Here is a 19,217-nt window from a genome sequence, read left to right as displayed (position 1 = left end):
TCCTTGGTTAGTCTCCACCTGTTGCTTCTTGTCCTGCCTTCAGGCGCTTTGGAGAATAGCTTGACTCCCTCTACTTTGGGGCAGCCCCTGAGATACTGGAAGACTGCTATCATGTCCCCCCTCGTCCTTCTCTTCGTTAAACTGGACATACCCAATTCTAGCAACCGTTCCTTATATGTTTTAGCCTCCAGTCCCCTAAACATCTTTGCTGCTGCCCAGTGTCTGCCCAGTCAGCTCCAGAAAATGGTTACATCCAACTACCTAACCCTTATCTCCAGTTGCCAAAGTCTTCCCAGTTGCTTTAAGTGCAGGGAAAATGATGACCTTGTAGGCTGGAAACGGTGGGAAGCCTGACATGTAGAATCTATCTTATTTCCCCCCTGCAACGTCTCATTAAAGCAGCTGTATCTGGAAGATAAAATGGCTGCTTTAATGAGCCATGGAAGCTTTGTATCAGCAACCCCAGAACTTCTGAAGCAGTTCCTCCAAATCATATCTGAAGCATCGCATCTGGAGAAGGATGCTGAATCTTCAAAGGGCTGAATGCATTTGGAAATCTGTTTTAGCTTTTAAGGGCTGGGGATAAGCTAGCGTGTACCTACAGTAATCCTGTTTACTTCATGCTTAATTTTTACGAGGAATCCGTTTGGGCTTTTTTCACGTTCTCCCGCAGCCTTGTGAAGCTAAGAAGGCAATTCCCTGTGCAAGACCAGGAATTGCTGGAACTGGTTTGTTCATCTTGGCTAACTTGGTTAACTCGCCCTTATGGCCAACCCTCTTAGTTTTAAATTGCTGACCCTCGAACCTAACCTGGGATCCATTTTTTTTTTTGTTCCCACAGTTCTCCTTGTGTTTTATTTTGACAGTCTGTCTTTCATGGTGACATTTCCCTGAGGGATCTTTGGGCTCAAGGCAAATAAACCACATTTAGCTTTTCATTGGTAATATGTGTCTTCTCCTTTTTTTAACAAAAAAAAAATCAGCCCAGCTGCAGGACTTCCTTTACATGTGCTGGTCAGCAGCTGTTTTCCTGACTTTCTCTTCCCCCTGTCTTTCTTGTTGGCCAAATTTTCCCCAGATGTTCTGGCTATAGCAGATGGGGAGGTCTCCACTCCACCTTGTCAAGACGACTTCGTCAAGCGCTGGATGAAATCCTTGTGACCCAAGCGACAGCCTTCCCAAACCGTGGCACGTCAATCTAATTTCTCAAACTTTTGAGCCCGTTTCCTCCGATCCGTTCCAATTTTGTTCTTCAGTCTTCTGTGTCCCGCTCGCTTCTAATCATAGCCAGGCCGGCTTCCCCCATTTGCCTTTTTATTTCGGCATTTGTCATAAAATAAAAGCAAATTATTCCCATCTCCAGAAACAATCTAGACTAATTAGTCGTCTAACCCAATAATTAGCTTTTTGATTCCCTGTCTGTTTTCCTACATTATTGTTAGTTTTCTCCCCACTCTTTAAGTTGTGGTTGGGTTTGTTTGTTTGTTTGTTTTTCTTCTTCACACCATTACAGATTAAAATGAGCCACATTTGCAGTTGATGGTGCGTATTTGTCCCCCCATTTGTTTATTATTATTTTTTCTCCAAGAGGAAGAATGGGGGAAACTGCAGTAGAAAAACTACTTCAAAAGCAGCCATAAACACAAAGATAAATTAAGGAAATTGAATGAGACACACTTGGAATGTGGCAATGAAGACTAATACGCCCGTGGCTTAAGGTTAAATTGCAGCAGTGTGAAAAATTATGTGTTTGCCCGCCCTGTCCCCGCGAATCCAAAATTCAGGGGTAGCGCTCGTTTGCTGAAATAGTTTCCTAAGGTTTCCAGGAATCTTTTTCATAGTGAAGGTGATTCAAATAGTGAAGAGAGCAGAACTGATCTCTGATAAGGGATGCTTTTTAAAAAAATCTGATATATTTAGCTCGGAGGAGAGAAAACAAGAGGGGACAGGCCAGACTGTAGATCTGTAAAAGGTAGTCCAGCTATAAATAAATTAGGCCAAATTTTGGCACTCATTTACCAAATCTTACATGGTGGCTCACGGCCCTCTAAAAAGGAGCGGGTGGATTCATTTGATTGCATTTGTCTCTGCATGGAGCTGTATTTCAATAGAGTGGCTTCCCAGTCAGCAGTTTCATAACTTCCCTTTTCTGTCCTGTTAACGGTTCAGTCAAACGTTTTGGGAGCAACCGTTCTTCCCGATCTCACGGGGAGGGAATCACCTGTCCTTCTGATCCAATCTCGGTCACCGGGCTTTGTACAACTAAATCTTTGGTCCCCAGTGACCATTTCAGATTGGATCCTGCAACATTATCCTGGGATGCATATATTCGCCTTTATTCATGAGTAAAAACAGGACATTTTGGGAAGGGTCCTTTCGGATGTCATTGGAGGATGAGCATTTTTATTTATATATGAGGATGAGAGAGAGAGAGAGAGAGAGAGAGAGATATGATGGGTAAATAGGTATATAGATGATAGGAGGGTAGATAGAAAGCGAGATAGATACAGAGATAGAGAGATGATAGATAGATAGATAGATAGATAGATAGATAGATAGATAGATAGATAGATAGATAGATATGATGGATGGTAGGTAAGTAGGTAGGTAGGTAGGTATAGATGATAGGTAGGTAGGTAAGTAGATGGATGGATGAATGGATGGATAGATAGATAGATAGATAGATAGATAGATAGATAGATAGATAGATAGATAGATAGATAGATAGATATGATGGATGGGTGGTAGGTAGGTATGTATAGATGATAGGTAGGTAGATAGATAAGTGGATGGATGGATAGATAGATAGATGGATGGATGGGTGGTAGGTAAGTAGGTAGGTATAGATGATAGGTAGGTAGGTAGATAAGTAGATGGATGGATGGATGGATGGATGGATGGATGGATGGATGGATAGATAGATAGATAGATAGATAGATAGATAGATAGATAGATAGATAGATAGATAGATAGATGAGAGATATATATGATATGATATGTGGACAATACAATATAGGAGATAAAATGTTAACAAGATAAAACCAGAATAAAACCACCATAATATGGAGCCACGACAGTGGGATAGACGTTATAATTCGATATCTAACGAAGCCAACCCTCTAACTGCTTCTGGTGTGGCTGCAATGGGTTCTTCCCAGGTGCCTTGAAATTTCCTGAGATGACATTCTTGAACTAAGGATGAGGGTGATGGATGTCTCTCCCCCCCCCCCCGCCAAATGTGATTAAAGTGCTAAGTCTCTGTAGAGGAAGCTTAATTTCAGTCCTTGTGAGTTGTCTATATTAGGAAAGAACTTCTGGGAAGCAGAGAAGTTTTCTACAAACCTTTCCTTTCCTTTCCAGGTCTCACTGATGAGGAAATAGATCTGGCCTTCCAGCAATCGGGCATGCCGAAAGAGGAAACCCAGCCGCACAATCTCCCCCCACAATTGGTGCCAAGTCGATCCACACAGCTCGCATCGTACAGTAAGTAGCATGCCGGAAGCCACGAAGCTGTTTTAATTCTGGGCCTCCTTTGGCCGTCGTATTTTTTTCCTGAAGGGCTAAGTCGAGCCTTTGAGCCTTCTGAGGAGTCCAAATTGTCTTCCTCATTTCCCTTTGTCAAAAGTTAGGGTTCCTTCTTGATTTCCTGTTGCAGGGGGATGCTAAGAAGAGGCGAGAAATCTCCCACCGCTTATTAGCCCCAATAAAGGCGTTGTAAAATGAACTATATCTTTGTCCCCTTGCGGAAGCTTGGCTGTTGTCCCTGCTCAGAGAGCTAGAAAGCAAATTAATTAATTGTGTGCAGCAACTCAGACGCGCAGTAAAGTTACTCCCTTTTGGATCTGAAAAGTAATTCAAGCCGTCTTCTGCAGCAGGGTGATCCTGAGGCGAGGAAAGAACGGGGGAGCATAGTTTAACTCACAAAATTGTTGTAGAGTCACAGTTACAAATACAAACACACCGACGGCCTCCAGGTAGAAAGACAGGATGTCAGAGAAAGCGGCTAACTTAAAATTACACAACACAGAGATTTTCACACACTGGGATGTCTTGCGCCGTCTGAAAAACGACCGCAATTTGTTCCAAAGGAAAGCCGCACCTTTGAACGGGACAAGAAATTGTCTCTTTTTAAAGTATTTTCAAGAAATGTGCCACGGTTCCGACAGGTGAAACTCTTCAAAGAACTTCGAGGCAATGTTTACCTTAAAGAATCTTTATTTGAGTAGCATAGCATCGGCACTAACACAATCGAAGCCAAAGACTGGATTCCCCTCCCCTGAGCACATAGTATCAAAGCACAATTCCCTCCCCCAGTTAACAGTCATAAATCACATTCCCCAATTAGCTTGAAACGCAGGCTTCCCCTCCAGCTCTCCAGCCTGGCCAATTCTTATCATCTCTTATTTCAATAACCTTGGTTCTCACACTAGGTTCAGTGTTATGTCTAGCTAAAGTCTCATGCACCTTCCTTCTCCCAGCATCATCTAACTCGTAACTCTAAAAGCAAAACATTAGAAAAAAATGGTTGCATCTCCAACTGTTGTCAACGCAAAAACATCCGATGTTAGCAGCGTTGACAAAACGCTCCTATAGTCTATGAAGTCTCAGAGGTTGCCTGCTTTGCAGAACCAGGAGCATGTTGGGTTGTGGTGTAAATCTGGCAACTACAAGCGACTTGTGCTTCTCCCTATAACCTCATCTCTCTTTGGGCTGGAGCGGGCTCCAGTTCACCAGCAACCCTGCACCAGTGTGAAAATGAATTCTCCTTCTTCACATCTGCCCTTTTTTTTTTTTTTTGCCAAGAGGTGTCAAAACTCTTTCTTTTTTTAAAAAAAAAAAATCCACCTCCAACTCCTTGATTTTGATTAATATAGAGAAACAAGACTTGGGCTGACTGATAATAAAACTGATAAATGACAGGCGAATTACTCGTAGCGGTAATTTATTACGTAAAATATCTTTTATTTGACACGCGATTAGTTGGAGGGAGCATCACTCAATCTGACTAGTTTAAACAGGCTCCTAAAGTGAACCCCCTTACTTGGAGGGGGGGGGAGGAGGAGGCAGGAGAAAGAAAAAAAAATCTGTTATTGGCATGTGTGAAATACTGTCATCCCCAGAGTGAGGATGGCTTTAAGTATTTAAATGATTTATATGGTCTTTCTCCCCCCCACCACCCTGCCCTAACCCACTTCATTACATGGAAATTCTGGGGAGTTCCTTAGCCAAAGGTGTGTGGGAAAGGTGTTCTCAAGATGACCTGGATTTTTACGACTTTCCTCATGTGGGTTTTTCCCCTGAAAGGGATTGCATCAGAGAGAAACAGGTGTTCTTTTGCAATTCCACCTTTCTAAATCTCAAAATAGTCGCTTGGTCCTATAAGCAGGCATCAAGCCGGAGACATTTATCCCTTTAAGGATGCCTGCTGTACGTGCAGTCAGGGAGAATTATTCATTTTGGAATAAAGTTTAGCTCAGTGGTTCTCAACCTTTTTAATGACGCGACACCCCCCCCCCAACCGGTCGTAAGTCGAGGACTACTCAACCGGTCGTAAGTCAAGGACTACTCAACTGGTGCAGCACCGTTTGCAGACTGGGATTTTTGGCGGGCTCAGCAGGGCAGAGACAGCCTGAACAATTCCTGTTGGCTTAGACTCTATTCAAGAGAGTCTATTCTATTGGCTTTCAAAAGCCAATAGAACAAAAGGGAGGAGCACAGCTAAGGAAAAGGGGGAAAAAATGGCGGACTGCGTTGTTTGGCGACCCCCATGAAATGGTCGTTCGACCCCAAATGGGGTCCCGACCCACAGGTGGAGAACCACTGGTTTAGCTCAACCGGGCATCTCCGACGGTATCCCGAGTTGCTGTTTTGATTAGTTTTGGGTTTTTTAAAAAAAAATTCCCCGCCCATGGTTGAAACTTTGGAAAGACCCATTTTGCTCTTTCCAGCTTGGAAAGGAGGCCTCTGCGTGGATAAATGGACTCAGAAGGTGTCCACAATATTTTTTTTTCAACGTCGGCAGCTGGAAGATGGCGACGCTGGCTGGGGAATTCTGGGAGCTGAAGTCCACCCCTCTTCAAGCTGCCAGCTATGAAAAAAACAAAACAAAACAAAACAACCGCTTGTCTTACAATTAAGTAAGCCTTTTCCTTTTGGGACTCTGAAAACCTGGTGTCGCTGAGTCCCACGTGCTTTTGTGGGCACAGAGATCAGCCTCCCCGCCCACATTTTACCCTTCGGATCGGCAGCCCTGCGAAGTCCGCAGAAGGGGCTTATAGGGCAGCCCCCAGCACCGGATCCAGGGTTACCCACTTGATTCTCCCACCCACCCACCCACCGTTGCAGCCAGGAAAGCAAATGGCAAATTCTCCCCCTCCGCTTCCAATTAGTTCTTTTCTCTTTCTCCTCGGCCTCTTTTTTTCTTTTCTTTTTTAATTTTTTTTTTTTTTTTTTTGCCACCCGACAAAATTGTTTCACGCCTCCCGAAAAACCGCGCAAACTGGCATTTCGGCACCTTCTCTTTATAGACTCTCTGAACTTTTCTGAAAGATCATCCCGGTCCCTTTTCATTAATAATGAAAACCAAGGGGCAATAAAATGTTCTTTAGCAGGAGCGTGATGGGAACGGAGGGGGGGGGAGAAGAGAGAGGGAAGGGGTGAGAGGCCAGCGCGGGGCGGGGCTGGGTGGGAGACCCACCAGGGGTCTTTGGGGGCGCTTCTGGAGGTCAAAGCTGTGGAGAACAGGGGAAAGAGCAGCCTTGCTGGAGCACAAACCCCCAAATGGTTGGCCGTCTAAAGATTGTCCAACTTCTGCGACCGTCGGGAGTAACTCCTTCCTTTGAGTTCGCGTGACCCCGATTGAGGTCGATGTTCGCAAGGGACGGGAATACCGGTAGTCCTCGGCTTCACGACCGTTACTGAGACGAAACTTCCATTTGCTAAGCGAGGAAGCATCCAAATTTTGATTATGGGGATACCGCCATGGCCGTCGGTGTGAAAGTTGGCCTTAAATCACACTCTTCGGGGCTGTTGTAACTTTGCACGGTCCCTAAACCAATGCTTGTGAGTTGAGGACTAGCTGCACACACATCTTGTTTTCTTTTTCACCCCCCCCCCACTGGGTCTCCACCCTCCCTATTTCTCTCCCTTCTTAAAGGAACGATTTAAACACTTAAGAAGCTGGGGGGGGGGGGGAGAGATTATCTCTGCCCCTTTTTGAATTCCTGTGACTTTGCCCTCTGATTTGTTTCTTTGCTTGCCTGCTGCCCTTCTGAGGTCCCCCAAGTTCCAGATGGAGAGACTACGGTGCCCTGGCAATTATTATGACTGGCATTGCAATCGGTTTCCACCAGCTTTACAAGGTGAGTCTGATTTACTCAGCCACCCTTCACCCCAGCTTCTCAACCTGGGTTTTTTTTCTCCTTTCACCATCCTGTCCAGACCTCTTTGCAAGGCAGCTTCACGGGCATTTCCACCCTGCTCCCCTCCCCTCTCTTGTAAAGACAGAAAACTTGTATTATTGTCTGGGCCAGGAGCTGAGCATCCTCACGCCTAACTCACCTGGTGTCTTCCTGTCCCTGTTGATCATACCGACAGTCTTCTCTGTATTTATCAGCTGGAGATAGAAGCAGCTATTCTACAAGTCGGTCTTTTCTCAAATCCTTTTTTTTGGGGGGGGGGCAACTACTGCCTTTAGTTGTGGAGACCTGGCTACCTGTTTGCATGCAGCTGGCTCTTGGGAACACGGGCCACTGGATAAATGCACTGCTGTGTGGTTGTGATAGTGGCGAGAAGCAAAGCTTGTGTGTCTGGGTGTTCAAAGGAGCCCCTTTCCCCCCCCCTCCAATTTTCATTCATGAAGTGTTAAGGGCTGTGCAAATTCCTACACATAGCAGAAACCAAATAGCTGTGTTATTAAAAGCGCAGAACGTAATTTGCTAGCCCTAGGCACTTCCATTGGTGTGCATCTTTTTTTTAACGGAGCAAACTCCCTTGAAGAAATATCTTTGAAACACTCTTTCTGCATCTGTGCTTTTTATGGAAGGATAGCTCTAGAGCAGGGCTCTTAAAACTTGGCCCTTTGATGACTTGTGGACTTCAACTCCCAGAATTCCTCAGCCAGCATGCCTGGCTGAGGAATTCTGGGAGTTGGACGTCCACTAGTCATCAAAGGGCCAAGTTTGAAGACCCCTGGTATCGACTTCCTGCTTGAGCAGGGGGTTGGGCTAGATGACCTCTAGCTCAGGGGTCTTCGGACGTGGCCCTTTGATGACTTGTGGACTTCAACTTCCAGAATTCCTCAGCCATCATGCCTGGCTGAGGAATTCTGGGAGTTGAAGTCCACAAGCAGGGGTCTTCAAACTTGGCCCTTTGATGATGACTTGTGGACTTCAACTCCTAGAATTCCTCAGGAATTCCTGAGGAATTCTGGGAGTTGAAGTCCATAAGTCATCAAAGGGCCAAGTTTGAAGCGCCTTGCTCTAGATGAAGAACTCAACTGTTCCCTTTCTAAACTAAATTATCCAAATATTATTGGTGGGGTGAATACTTGCACAAATTCTGACAGAGACCCTAACCAAGATATATATCTTTCTCTGGCTGCCTTTCAAATTGCCTTGAAGTTTATTTCAGAGCTACTAGCCCTAGATTTAACATGGTTGAGAACCTAACCCGGTGCGGCCAGTTGCGCTTTGCACAAGAGGAGAAACGAAAGCAGAGAAAAATATTCTGGGATCCGTATTCGATCCGGATTTAATTGTCTATCCTCCAAATAGTGTCTTCATATCAATATCGTACAAAACCTCCATTAAGGAACTTTGCCACGGCTTTTATGTCTTGGTGCTTAGACTCACCCAATAAAACAGGAATGCAAAAAATAATAAATAAAAAAATAGTATGGAATATGTTACCCTGACTTCGAAGCCCACTTTGATTTGGCCCTCATGGCCGAGGTGTCACAAATCAGTTTCCTTAATTGTGGCTTCAATCACATCAGCCTTTTATCCTTCTGAGGTCGGTAAAATGAGGACCCTGATTGTTGGCGGCCAATGGGCCAAGTCTATAAACCGCTTAGAGAGGGCTGCAAAGCACGGTGAAGCGGTATATAAGTCTTTGAGTGCTATTGCTATCTATGGGAGGGCTGCAGTCCCATCACGGCCTTTCCCACCAATTTGGGAACGTGGGCAGCCCAGCTCTGAGTTTGAACCAACTCCCTTTTGTCTCTTTTTCCCGTTTTCTGTAGAAATACCTGCTTCCCCTAATCATGGGAGGCAAGGAAGACAGGAAGCAGTTGCAGAGGATCGAGTCAAACATGTCCGAAATGAGTGGCAGCGTGACGCAGACAGGTAATAGATTAATGATCCCCACCAGCTCCTGCCCCTCACAGCCCCTCCCCTGGCGTCTGCCCCCCCCTTGCCTTCCTTTCCCCCCCCCACCCCCACTTTATGTGGCGACTTCATTTATCTGCTCTGAGAAATCTGTTCACATTTGCAAATGAAGCCGCCGTCATTTCGGTTTAATTTGAAATTGCTTGTTTACTGTCGGCGCGGCCTCAATTAATTATGTTTTTACCGAAAGGCTCCCAACCTCAGAATATTAATAAGGGGAATCAAATGACAGCCTTTTCGAAGGGGCTGTAAAGTTCATTTTTAATTTCTGCTTCTTGGGAGTATTTTCTTTGGGGTCGGGTGTTTTGGTTTCACGCACACACAGACACACACAGACACACACGCGTATAGATATATAGATCTAATGAAAATGGCACCTGTTTCTCTTCTTCTCGAGTCACTTTTTTCCTTCCAAGACTTCAGCGCGGGTCAGGAATGTCTGTAATTATTGGAAGTGTCTCCTGACCCCTTCATCTTTTTCCCTTATTGGTTCTGCAGGGTAGTGTTTATTATCCGAGCCCCGTTAGATGGCCCAGATTAGCTGTTAGCTGTCACACTTGTGGAATGCTTTCTTTACAAGCCTCATTATTGGATGGGACTCCTGAAATTATAATTTTGAACACACACCCCCCACCCCTCTTACCAATAAAGCTATTTTTCTCCAGTACGTGCAAGTTTTCAACGTTGGAGAGTCCTTAGTCTAGCCTTGCTGAATTGGACACCCGCCCCCGGATGGGTTGCATTGTAGCACACCGCATTTGAGCACCCTCCTACCACATCTAGAAGAGAGTTTGGCAGCTTGGGGGCATCAACTCCCAGAATTCCCCAACCAGCCTGAGTTTGATCTGGAAAGCCATCTGGGGGGGGGAAGCATCTGAGAGACTTAATGAGCCTAGCTTGGAGAAGAGAGGCAGAGTTGTGCATTCCCTTGCTGAGGGAGGGAGGGAGGGAGGGAGGGAGGGAAGGAAGGGGAGGGAAGGGATGGGAGGGAGGGAGGGAGGGAGGGAGAGGAGGGAGGGAGGTAAGGAAGAAGGAAGGAAGGAGAGGAGAGGAAAGGAAGAAGGGAGGAAGGAAAGGAAGGAAGAGAAAGAGAGGAAGAGAAGAAGGGAGGGAGGAAGGGAAGGAGAGAGGAAAGGAGGAAGGAAGGAAGAGACTAGAGAGGAAGAGAAGAAAGGGAAGGAAGGAAGGAAGGAAGGAAGGAAGGAAGGAAGGAAGGAAGGAAGGAAGGAAGGAAGGAAGGAAGGAAGGAGAAAGGGTGGAAAGGGAGGAAGGAAAGGGAGGAAGCTAGAGAGCCATGTTTGGGCCAAGATCAGGAAGGAAGGAAGGAAGGAAGGAAGGAAGGAAGGAAGGAAGGAAGGAAGGAAGGAAGGAAGGAAGGAAGGAAGGAGAAAGGGTGGAAAGGGAGGAAGGAAAGGGAGGAAGCTAGAGAGCCATGTTTGGGCCAAGATCAGGAAGGAAGGAAGGAAGGAAGGAAGGAAGGAAGGAAGGAAAGATCGATCCATTAGTCTTTCTGGGGAAGGGATGAGGAAGACAGATCCTCATCTGTGTGCTCAGGGGGATCTCCGCTGTCCAGTGAGGCCAGGCCTCGGCTGCATTTTGCCCCCTCCCCTCCCGCATCCTCCCTGGGCAGCCAGCAAAGCCGTTTCCTGGCCTACCCTGGAGGCAGATAAATTACCCTGACGCTGCACCCATTCAGAGAAAGCGTGCAAATCATAGGCGGTCATAATTAGAAGGGAGAGGTTTCAGACGGCTACCCTGTGAGCTACAGACATCTATACAAAGGGGAGACAAAATAGGGACGGTGGAGATTAGATACAGCGCAGGTAGATTACGGCAGAGCTCCCGATAAATTATAAGCGGTTAGAGGCAGTAGAAGCCGGCAGATAAATCAGACCTGCGAGAAATGGGAGAAATGGGGGATCTGCCGCTCTGTTCGAGGAATCTCTCCCTAACTCCCCCCCCCCTTTGTATGCCATCCTAATTTAATCATCCTTCTCCTCTTTCCTTGCACAGTGACTCAGCTTCAGACCACTTTAGCCTCTGTCCAGGAGCTGCTAATTCAACAGCAGCAGAAAATCCAAGAGCTGACCCAGGAACTGGCTAACTCCAAGGTAGTCTCGCTTTCCGACTGGCCTACAACCTTCCCAGCAATTTGCCCCCCCCCGCCCCAAATCCCAATTAAGACGGCTGGAAAAGGTCCAGACAGAGCACGACGGCCCTGTTCCGTGAAGGCCGAACGAAACCTCCACGTCCAGTAGCAGTCTAGCTCTCACTGACCGGAAAATGTCAAGGGAATCTGGGAATGGGTTTAGCGGAGAAACAGGCAAAAAAAAATTACTAAGTGGTTCCCTTAACTTCCATCCGACAGTTTTTCTGACCGTTAGAACAATTAACCGGTGGAACAACCTGCCTCCAGAAGTGGTGAATGCTCCAACAGTGCAAGTTTTTAAGAAGAGACTGGACAGCCATTTGTCTGAAATGGTATAGGGCAGGGGTAGGCAACCTTGGCTTTTTTATGACTCGTGGACTTCAACTCCCAGAATTCCTGAGCCAGCCAGGCTGAGGGGAAAGGGAGAGGTTTCCAAGCTGAGCCATGCTCAGGAATTCTGGGAGTTGAAGTCCACGAGTCATGAGGGGGCCATAGTTCCCCCATGCTGGCTCAGGAATTCTGGGAGTTGAAGTCCACGAGTTGTGAGGGGGGGGTCATAGTTTCCCCATGCTGGCTCAGGAATTCTGGGAGTTGAAGTCATAAAAGAGCCAAGGTTACCTACCCCTGGTATAGGGTTTCCTGCCTGAGCAGGGGGTTGGACTAGATGACCTCCAAAGTCCCTTCCAACTTTATTATTATGATTATTATTATCATCATCATCATTTAGAAGCTGGTCCATGGGGCCAGATGCGGTAAAGCAGGCAGTGGGGCTACCTAGGGCACCCACAAGTTTTATTTTATGCCCCCCCCCCTTTAGCTGTCTTGGGTGGCCTGTAGCCAGGCAGGAAGCAGGATTTGGGTCTGAAGTGTTGTTATTAAGAGCACATGTCATGCTTTAAGGAAAAAGCATGGGGCTTCAAGGATGGGGGAAAGTTCAAACGTCTTTCCTCCCCCCCCCCCCACACACACAGACAGACACACTTCTTAATATAGCAGCACTCTACTCTGTGATCAAAAACTTTCTATGTGCACACACACACACACACACACACACACACACACACAGAGAGAGAGACTTGGCTGAACCTATCCACTCTAGAGTAAAAACAAAACAGGAAAAGTAAGAGTTCTCACAGCTGCAGCCTGCGTTTTCCTAATCCACTTTTCAAATGACTGGCGGCATGTTGTAAGAATTAATTTTTTTAAAAAAGGGGAGGGGGAGGCTTGAAGCAATTAAAAGAATCTACACCCCGTCTTTAAAAAAAGGGGGGGGGGAAGAAGGAGAAGATTGCAGAGGTACATTTTCCACTCGGGGTGTGTGTGTCTGTGGGTTTCTGCCGTTGTTTAAAAGAGGCGGCCTTAAAAAGGCCCAGATGTCAGGGTTTCTTCCTGAAACCCTCCAGCATCTGGCGCCAGATGTGCCTTGGCAGGCCAGCCAGTGGGAAGCGCTCTCTCGTTAAATGTACTTTGGTAGTTTTCAAAAAGGCCGGGAGAGCCAAAACGGTGGCGGCGAGGGCTGGGCTGGGGTGGGGGAGATCTGGCATTCCCCGGGGAACCACATCTGTGCCTGCATTTGCCAGCTGCCACAACGCCAGCCAGAGCAGGCTCTGGAGCCAGCTGTTTAGCCTTACGGGAAGCGTCGGCACAGTGGAGGATCCTTGGGAACCGCAGTTCCTCTCATTCTGAGCTGGGCACCGGGTGGCATTTTTCAGACAGGTGTGCCCGGCCTCCCTGGGCATCTGCTGCTGACTCAGGCACTTCCCCCTGTTGAGTCTGACACCTTAACCACAACACCACACCGCCCGCCCACCCCTCCAAGAAGCAGAAATAAGCTCTTCTGGATCAAATAGCAGATTTCCCCCCCCCCCCTCTCTGCAAAGTGATTGTCAACTCTTCTGGATGTTAGCTTGTGTAGTCCGTTGATAGATGGTCTATATGGGAATATACAGCCTTGCCTGCTGGACCAGCTCAAGATTTATTTACGACAGGTAGACCTCCACCGATGAGCACAACAGCCCAGAATTTCTGTTGCTAAGCAAGACAGTTGTTAAGGGCCTTTCTCCCCCCTCATTTTACGACCTTTCTTACCACATTGTTAAACGAAACACTGCAATTGTTACAGTTAGTGACACTGGGATCCCGTTGCAACCGTCTTAAGTACATGCCAGTTACTAAGCCTCTGAATTTCGGTCACATGACCCCCTGGGGATGCTACAGCGGTCCTAAGTGTGCAAAACGCTCCTACGTCCATTTCTTCAGCGCCGTTTCAAACAGACAAGTGGTTGCAAATCAAGGACAACCTGTAGTTGGTATGCCTCCTATACAGACCCGGATGGGGGAGAGGCGATCTTCCCATTTAATCTGCCTAGCAACCTGTGATCGGGTCTAAGATCCCCTCTGTCGGAGGATTAGCAACAAAGAGATGCTTCTGTAAGTCCACCAAGGGCCCCCAAAACATAACTCTTTGCTTGCTGGGCCTGGAGATGGGGTTTAAATTAAACCACCTTGAGACACATTCATCCAATCCTTGCTTTTAAAGCCGGTCAAGACAAGAGACTTCACTTCATCTTTTTTCATATTTATACTGTCCCACAAAGCATTACCAACCCCTTTGTCACACCACCCACCTCTTTTGGCTTTTGACAAAAAGGGAACAGTTGGTGCTGGTCTGGGGCCTATTCGTGTTTCCTCTAGGGGGGAAAAAATGTAGATATTTTTATGAAGTTCCCTGGAAAGATAGCCACTGCCGGGCACACGATTGAGGTTGTGTCATTTAAGTGAAAGATTTTTTTTTCCCCTGATTTTTGACTCCAATCCCTGCTTTGCCTCTTAGGCCACCACATCGACCAACTGGATTTTGGAATCTCAGAGTATCAGCGATCTGAAGTCGGAGATCTATTCGCTAAAAGGGCTCCTCCTGAACAGGTAAGGAATAAAAGAAATGTGGAAGAGGGAACAGAGCCAGACCTTGATCCAGCAAGATAAATAAAAATTCCTCCATCCTTTGAAGACACAATTCACAGACTCGCAACCCCTTCACAATAGCTTCTGGTGCCGCCGTTTCATCCATCATTCGGTTTTTATGCTACCAGTCCAGCGGCTTTACGCAGTTTATAAGAGGCCTCTAACAGTCATTTATTCATCCGGTTATTTTAGATATACTCAACTTTGGGGCTCCTGAGTGAGATGAAATTAAAATGGCCCACCTTTCTGAAATGGAACAGTTTTAAAACAAATTAGATGCACATCAGATGTACAGAAGTTTCCGCATTGCCTTGTAATAGAAGAACTTAAGGTTGTCACCGAGTGAAGGAACGTTCCAGTTTGACGAGCAAGGGCTCTGCCCAGGGCACAGAATTCACCCGTGGAACTCTGTGCCACAAGATGGGAGGGTAGCCACCTTTCAAAGAAATTTAAGCAACGTGAATGGCCTGTAGGTATCCGTTGCCTCGCAAGGAACAAGGATGCTTGACTAGAAGGCCTATGGAACTAGTGAACGTTACAGCCCTGGATTACTTTAATTAACTGGGGGCTTAGGCTAGAGTAGATGATCCTCAGGGACACCTCCACTCACAACTTCCCTCTAATTAAAGTAATTAATGAGATTTGGTCCAATCATGGATTTTTTTTCCGCTGAAGAGTGAATCCCAGGCCGTCCAAATATGGAGGTGCTTCAATTTGGTTGGTCTCTTTTTTTGCGCTTCCGAGGTGCTTTTTGCTCCAGAAGGAACACAAGACACACTTAAAAAAAAAACCTGCAGTGCAGTTTCTTAAAATGTTTCATACATTTTAACAGCCAGGTTGAAAATGACAGTCGCCTCTCCTGGGGCTGGGGGCACCTTGGGGAGGGGGGGGTTTCAGAAAAGGGGTCCTTTGCTATTTGGCAAATTCTTTTATCGCACGGACTTTCTCGCAGGGGAAAATGGCGCTGATGAGCCGTGGGGAGGGGGAGAGAGAGGGGCCCCCCGAGACAGCCCCCCCTTCCTCCCCACCGCAACCCCCCCCCGGTTTCAATATTCCGTTCCTGCCAGTAGCGTCAAGGCGAACAGCACAAGGGCAGCCGTGCTGTATCTGCGTGTCCGCGGGAGGACATCTTGTCATTAAGGAGAAATTCATTTATTGTTAGTAGGACTGGCGATGTGCGGCTGGTGGTGTGCTAATGCAGCTGGGAAGATAAGTGCTCTTGGAAAATATATTTCTTAAAATAAATAAACAGAGCCAAGCCGAGCCCGCCCTGGCTGCCAAACAGGAGGCCGTGTCACGGGATCCAAGAAAAAAAGTCTCTAAATTGAATTTCTGATAGCATTTACGATACTGGTGAATAATGGGGGCGGCACTGGCTCCTTCCCAAGCAAAGGTCCGGAGTGGCTGGGGGGGGGGAAATCAGGCATTTGGGGCTGGGGGGGCAGGATCCTTATATGGGAAGGACTTCTAGGTGATATTCCAGGGAAGCCTGGAGCAAGAGAAGGAAAAGCCTGTTTGAGGAAGGTCAGTTGGACAAAAGGCTGGATGTCCTGAGCTGGACATGGGCTCACACTACAGAGCAGAATTCTGAGCTGAATTCTGTCCTGTAGTGTGAGCCCACCACGGCGTCCAGCAGGGCCCTTTGACTATTGGTCACTGCCAACTTGCTATGGGCAGCTCGCCACGGCCAGCTCTCCAGTCAATTTCCAACCTTGCATTTTTCTTTTAAATGCCCATAGATGTCTTTCCCCGGACACTGTAAAAAAGAACTGTGTGTGTGTGTGGTTCTGGAGATGACTTAACTATTGCAGTTATTGGGTTCTCAGCCCGAGTAATTGAACCGTGTCTATCTCAGAACATTCTTTCGTTCTACGTCACGAGGGACTGACCGGCTTCCTTTTTTTCCTTCCCCTTTCTTCTCCAGGAGACAGTTTCCCCCCTCGCCCTCAGCTCCCAAAATCCTGTCCTGGCAGATCCCGGTCAAGGCCGCTTCCCCCTCTAACCCGGTGACCAATAACCACAACACAAGCAGCGACATCTCACCGGTCAGCAACGAGTCCAACTCCCCTTCGCCCGTCAAGGAAAGCCACAGCCCCGAGGGGACCACGGCGGGCTGCCACCTGGCCAGCCCCGAGGAAGAAGGGGAGGCGGTGATCGACCTGAAGGGCCAGGTGAGGATGGAGGTGCAAGGGGAAGAGGAGAAGCGGGAGGAGCAGGCCCGTATAGAGGAGGAGGAGGAGGAGGAGGACAACCACGTGGATGAAGAGGATGTCCAGACGGAGGATCGGCGAGGAGGCGACGGGCAGATAAACGAACAGGTGGAGAAGCTGCGGAGGCCCGAAGGTGCCAGCAACGAGAATGAAATTGACTAGCTGGGGGCGCAACTGGAAACCCCCCCCCCACTCACCCATCTCGGTAGTCTTCACCAAGGCTCTGATCGTCCCCTGGCCTCACTTCCCTGCTTCAGCCCGAGTCATCCTTGCAATCTCGCCCGCCAGGCAGGTGACAGGCCCTCCCCTCCCTGCCTGCCTTTCCTCACTGCAGACCCCCCAGCCACACACACACACACACACACACACACACACACCAGGTCTCCTCTTGCTCTCCCTGTGCAGCCAGACCTCTTAACTGTAGACCCAGCCGGTCCTCTCATCCCCCTTAGGAATTACAAAGGTTTCAGTTGGTGGGTGTGGGGGGGACCCCTCATTTCCACCTGTCCTTCACTTTGGGGGGGCTTCTGGCCTCCCCCACTGACCCGCGTTATTTATTGCGTTCAGCCTGGAGAGCCGAAGGGTGCGGCTTCCGCTCTTTGCTTTGCAGTGTGGGGGGGTCTTTGCTGAGCAGCCGCTGCTGATGCCCGTGCGCACGAGAGAGAGTTGGGGGGATTCCAGCCCCGTGGAAACCTCTCCCCCCTCCCTGCTTGCCCTCTTTCTTGCATCCCTCTCTCCCTCTTCCTGCTTTTTTGCCGTCTCAGAGGGTCTGGGGGCTTCCTGCAGCTCTCCAGGGGTGCTGTTCTTGCCTGGGGAGACCCCCCCCCCGCTTAGCACAGCTCCCCCTTTCCTCCCTGCGGCGCTAGGTAGAGGCAGTTCTCCGTGACTCAATCCCCAAATGGAGCCATTTCGGGGGCCTCCATCTTTTCCTCATGGATGGGGGCCTGTGTGTGTGTCCCCCCCCCTCTTCCTCCTCCTCCCCGCTCTCCCGCCTTCAGCCTGGTTGGGTGGGAAAAAAGAAACCAGGTTTTCGAAATCTGGTCTTCTGGCGTTGTGTTCTCGGGTGTTGCCGCGGTGTCGGTTTCCATTCCCTTCATTAAAAGAGCCTCGAAACCAGTAACCAACGTCGCGAGACTCCTCGTCTTTGCTCCTTGCCGAGAGGAAATGGCGGAACGTACTCCTCTGTGTGATCATGTATAGAATTCCAGCATAAAATATGACTGTATATAATTGTAATAAATATGAGTTACCACTGTTTCACGCTGGGTGGTGGCTTGTCTGTCTCTGGCTTCCTTCCTTCCTTCCTTCCTTCCTTCCTTCCTTCCTTCCTTCCTTCCTTCCTTCCTTCCTTCCTTCCTTCCTTCCTTCCTTCCTTCTTTTTTCTTCCATTATTGGCTGTTTTCACTCGAGGGAAGAAGCGAATAGTTCACAAACCTGGCAGAGGGATTGTGTTGCTGTTGGGACCGTCAGAAAGTAAACCGATTATTTTAGTCCCAACAGCTGGAATTCCACTTATGGAGACTTCTTCTCTTTTATTTCTTTTTTAACTGGGTGGTTTCTTTTCTTCTGGTCCCGGGTGATTGTGGAAAGCGAGGCAGCGTAAATCAGGGCACCCCTTGAAGGGTTAGCTTGTGAGAACAGATGGCTCTTATTCTCACCTGGGACATAGGAGTTGTCTTTTTGTGTTAATTTCTTTTTAAATTTCACCGACAAAGTTATAAAGGGAGACTAGGATAGCTATTTCGAGCTTTTTAGCCCTCGTCAGCTAGCCATACCCTTCTGAGATGGCTAGCTGATGAGAGCTACAAAGCTCAAAATGGCTATTCTAGTCTCCCTTTAATTCTTTGTCGGTAAAATTTAAAAAAGAAAATTAACAGAGAAATAGCAGAATGCCCACGAAGATTGGGGCTGAAAGGCAAAAACAGAAGCAGCTTGCTCCGTCCCATATTTGGATACACCAGGAAAAAACAACCACCACTTGGTTTGTGTTTTTGCATTTTGTCTGAACGAGGCGTTTCGCTGGGGCTATAAAAAAGAGGGCTTTTAAATCAGCCAGGTTGATGTGAGTTGGTCTGCCAGGATGCGACTCAGGCCATGTTTCATCCTCGGCCATCGTTGTCAGTTTGTACAGCTTAGAACCTTGCTTAGTCGGCGAACCAAAGTTAAGCGTGAAGTCACCCCCTGACAGCCTGTTGTTAAGTTGTGGTTTGGCTAGGGCTGTCACCAGTGGCTTTTGAGGCTTCTTCAGTCTGTCAAACAGCTTCCCCTGATGGTGCCTTTGCCCCCTTTTTCCCTCTCTTAAAAAGTAAAGCATCCAGTTTACTTCTTGAGGAACCCAAATATGATTTGATTTAAATTTATCACTTGTGCAAGTGGGAAATGAAGTCCGGTGAGGTGAGTGGGTGGGTGTGCTTTGTCTGCGCAACTGTGCACAAGGAAGGCGGCACGGCCACGCAACTCCGACAGATTGAGCCAGAACTTTAGAAAGCAAATTTCTGGCTAGGAGAT

The 19,217-nt window shown here is 47.8% G+C and overlaps 1 protein-coding gene across 2 annotated transcripts in view; it reads left to right on the top strand.

The window, feature by feature from the left end:
* Positions 1–17,966, top strand: part of PEX14 (peroxisomal biogenesis factor 14) — an 88,060-nt gene extending 70,094 nt beyond the window's left edge. For both annotated transcript variants that reach the window (XM_039367539.1, XM_039367540.1), the window contains 6 exons: positions 3,361–3,483; positions 7,276–7,361; positions 9,242–9,344; positions 11,400–11,497; positions 14,369–14,460; positions 16,424–17,966. In XM_039367539.1, the coding sequence (XP_039223473.1) occupies positions 3,361–3,483; positions 7,276–7,361; positions 9,242–9,344; positions 11,400–11,497; positions 14,369–14,460; positions 16,424–16,871 (950 nt within the window). In that variant the 3' untranslated portion in view covers positions 16,872–17,966. The remainder of the gene's footprint in view (positions 1–3,360; positions 3,484–7,275; positions 7,362–9,241; positions 9,345–11,399; positions 11,498–14,368; positions 14,461–16,423) is intronic.
* The last annotated feature ends 1,251 nt before the right edge of the window (positions 17,967–19,217 follow it).

Source organism: Crotalus tigris, unplaced genomic scaffold (genome assembly GCF_016545835.1).
Source record: "Crotalus tigris isolate CLP2741 ecotype Arizona unplaced genomic scaffold, ASM1654583v1 scf7180000020588.15403103151:6194809, whole genome shotgun sequence".
Lineage (NCBI taxonomy): Eukaryota > Metazoa > Chordata > Lepidosauria > Squamata > Viperidae > Crotalus > Crotalus tigris.
The sequence above is the reverse complement of the archived record's forward strand: the minus strand, read 5'-3'. Positions and strand labels throughout refer to the sequence as shown.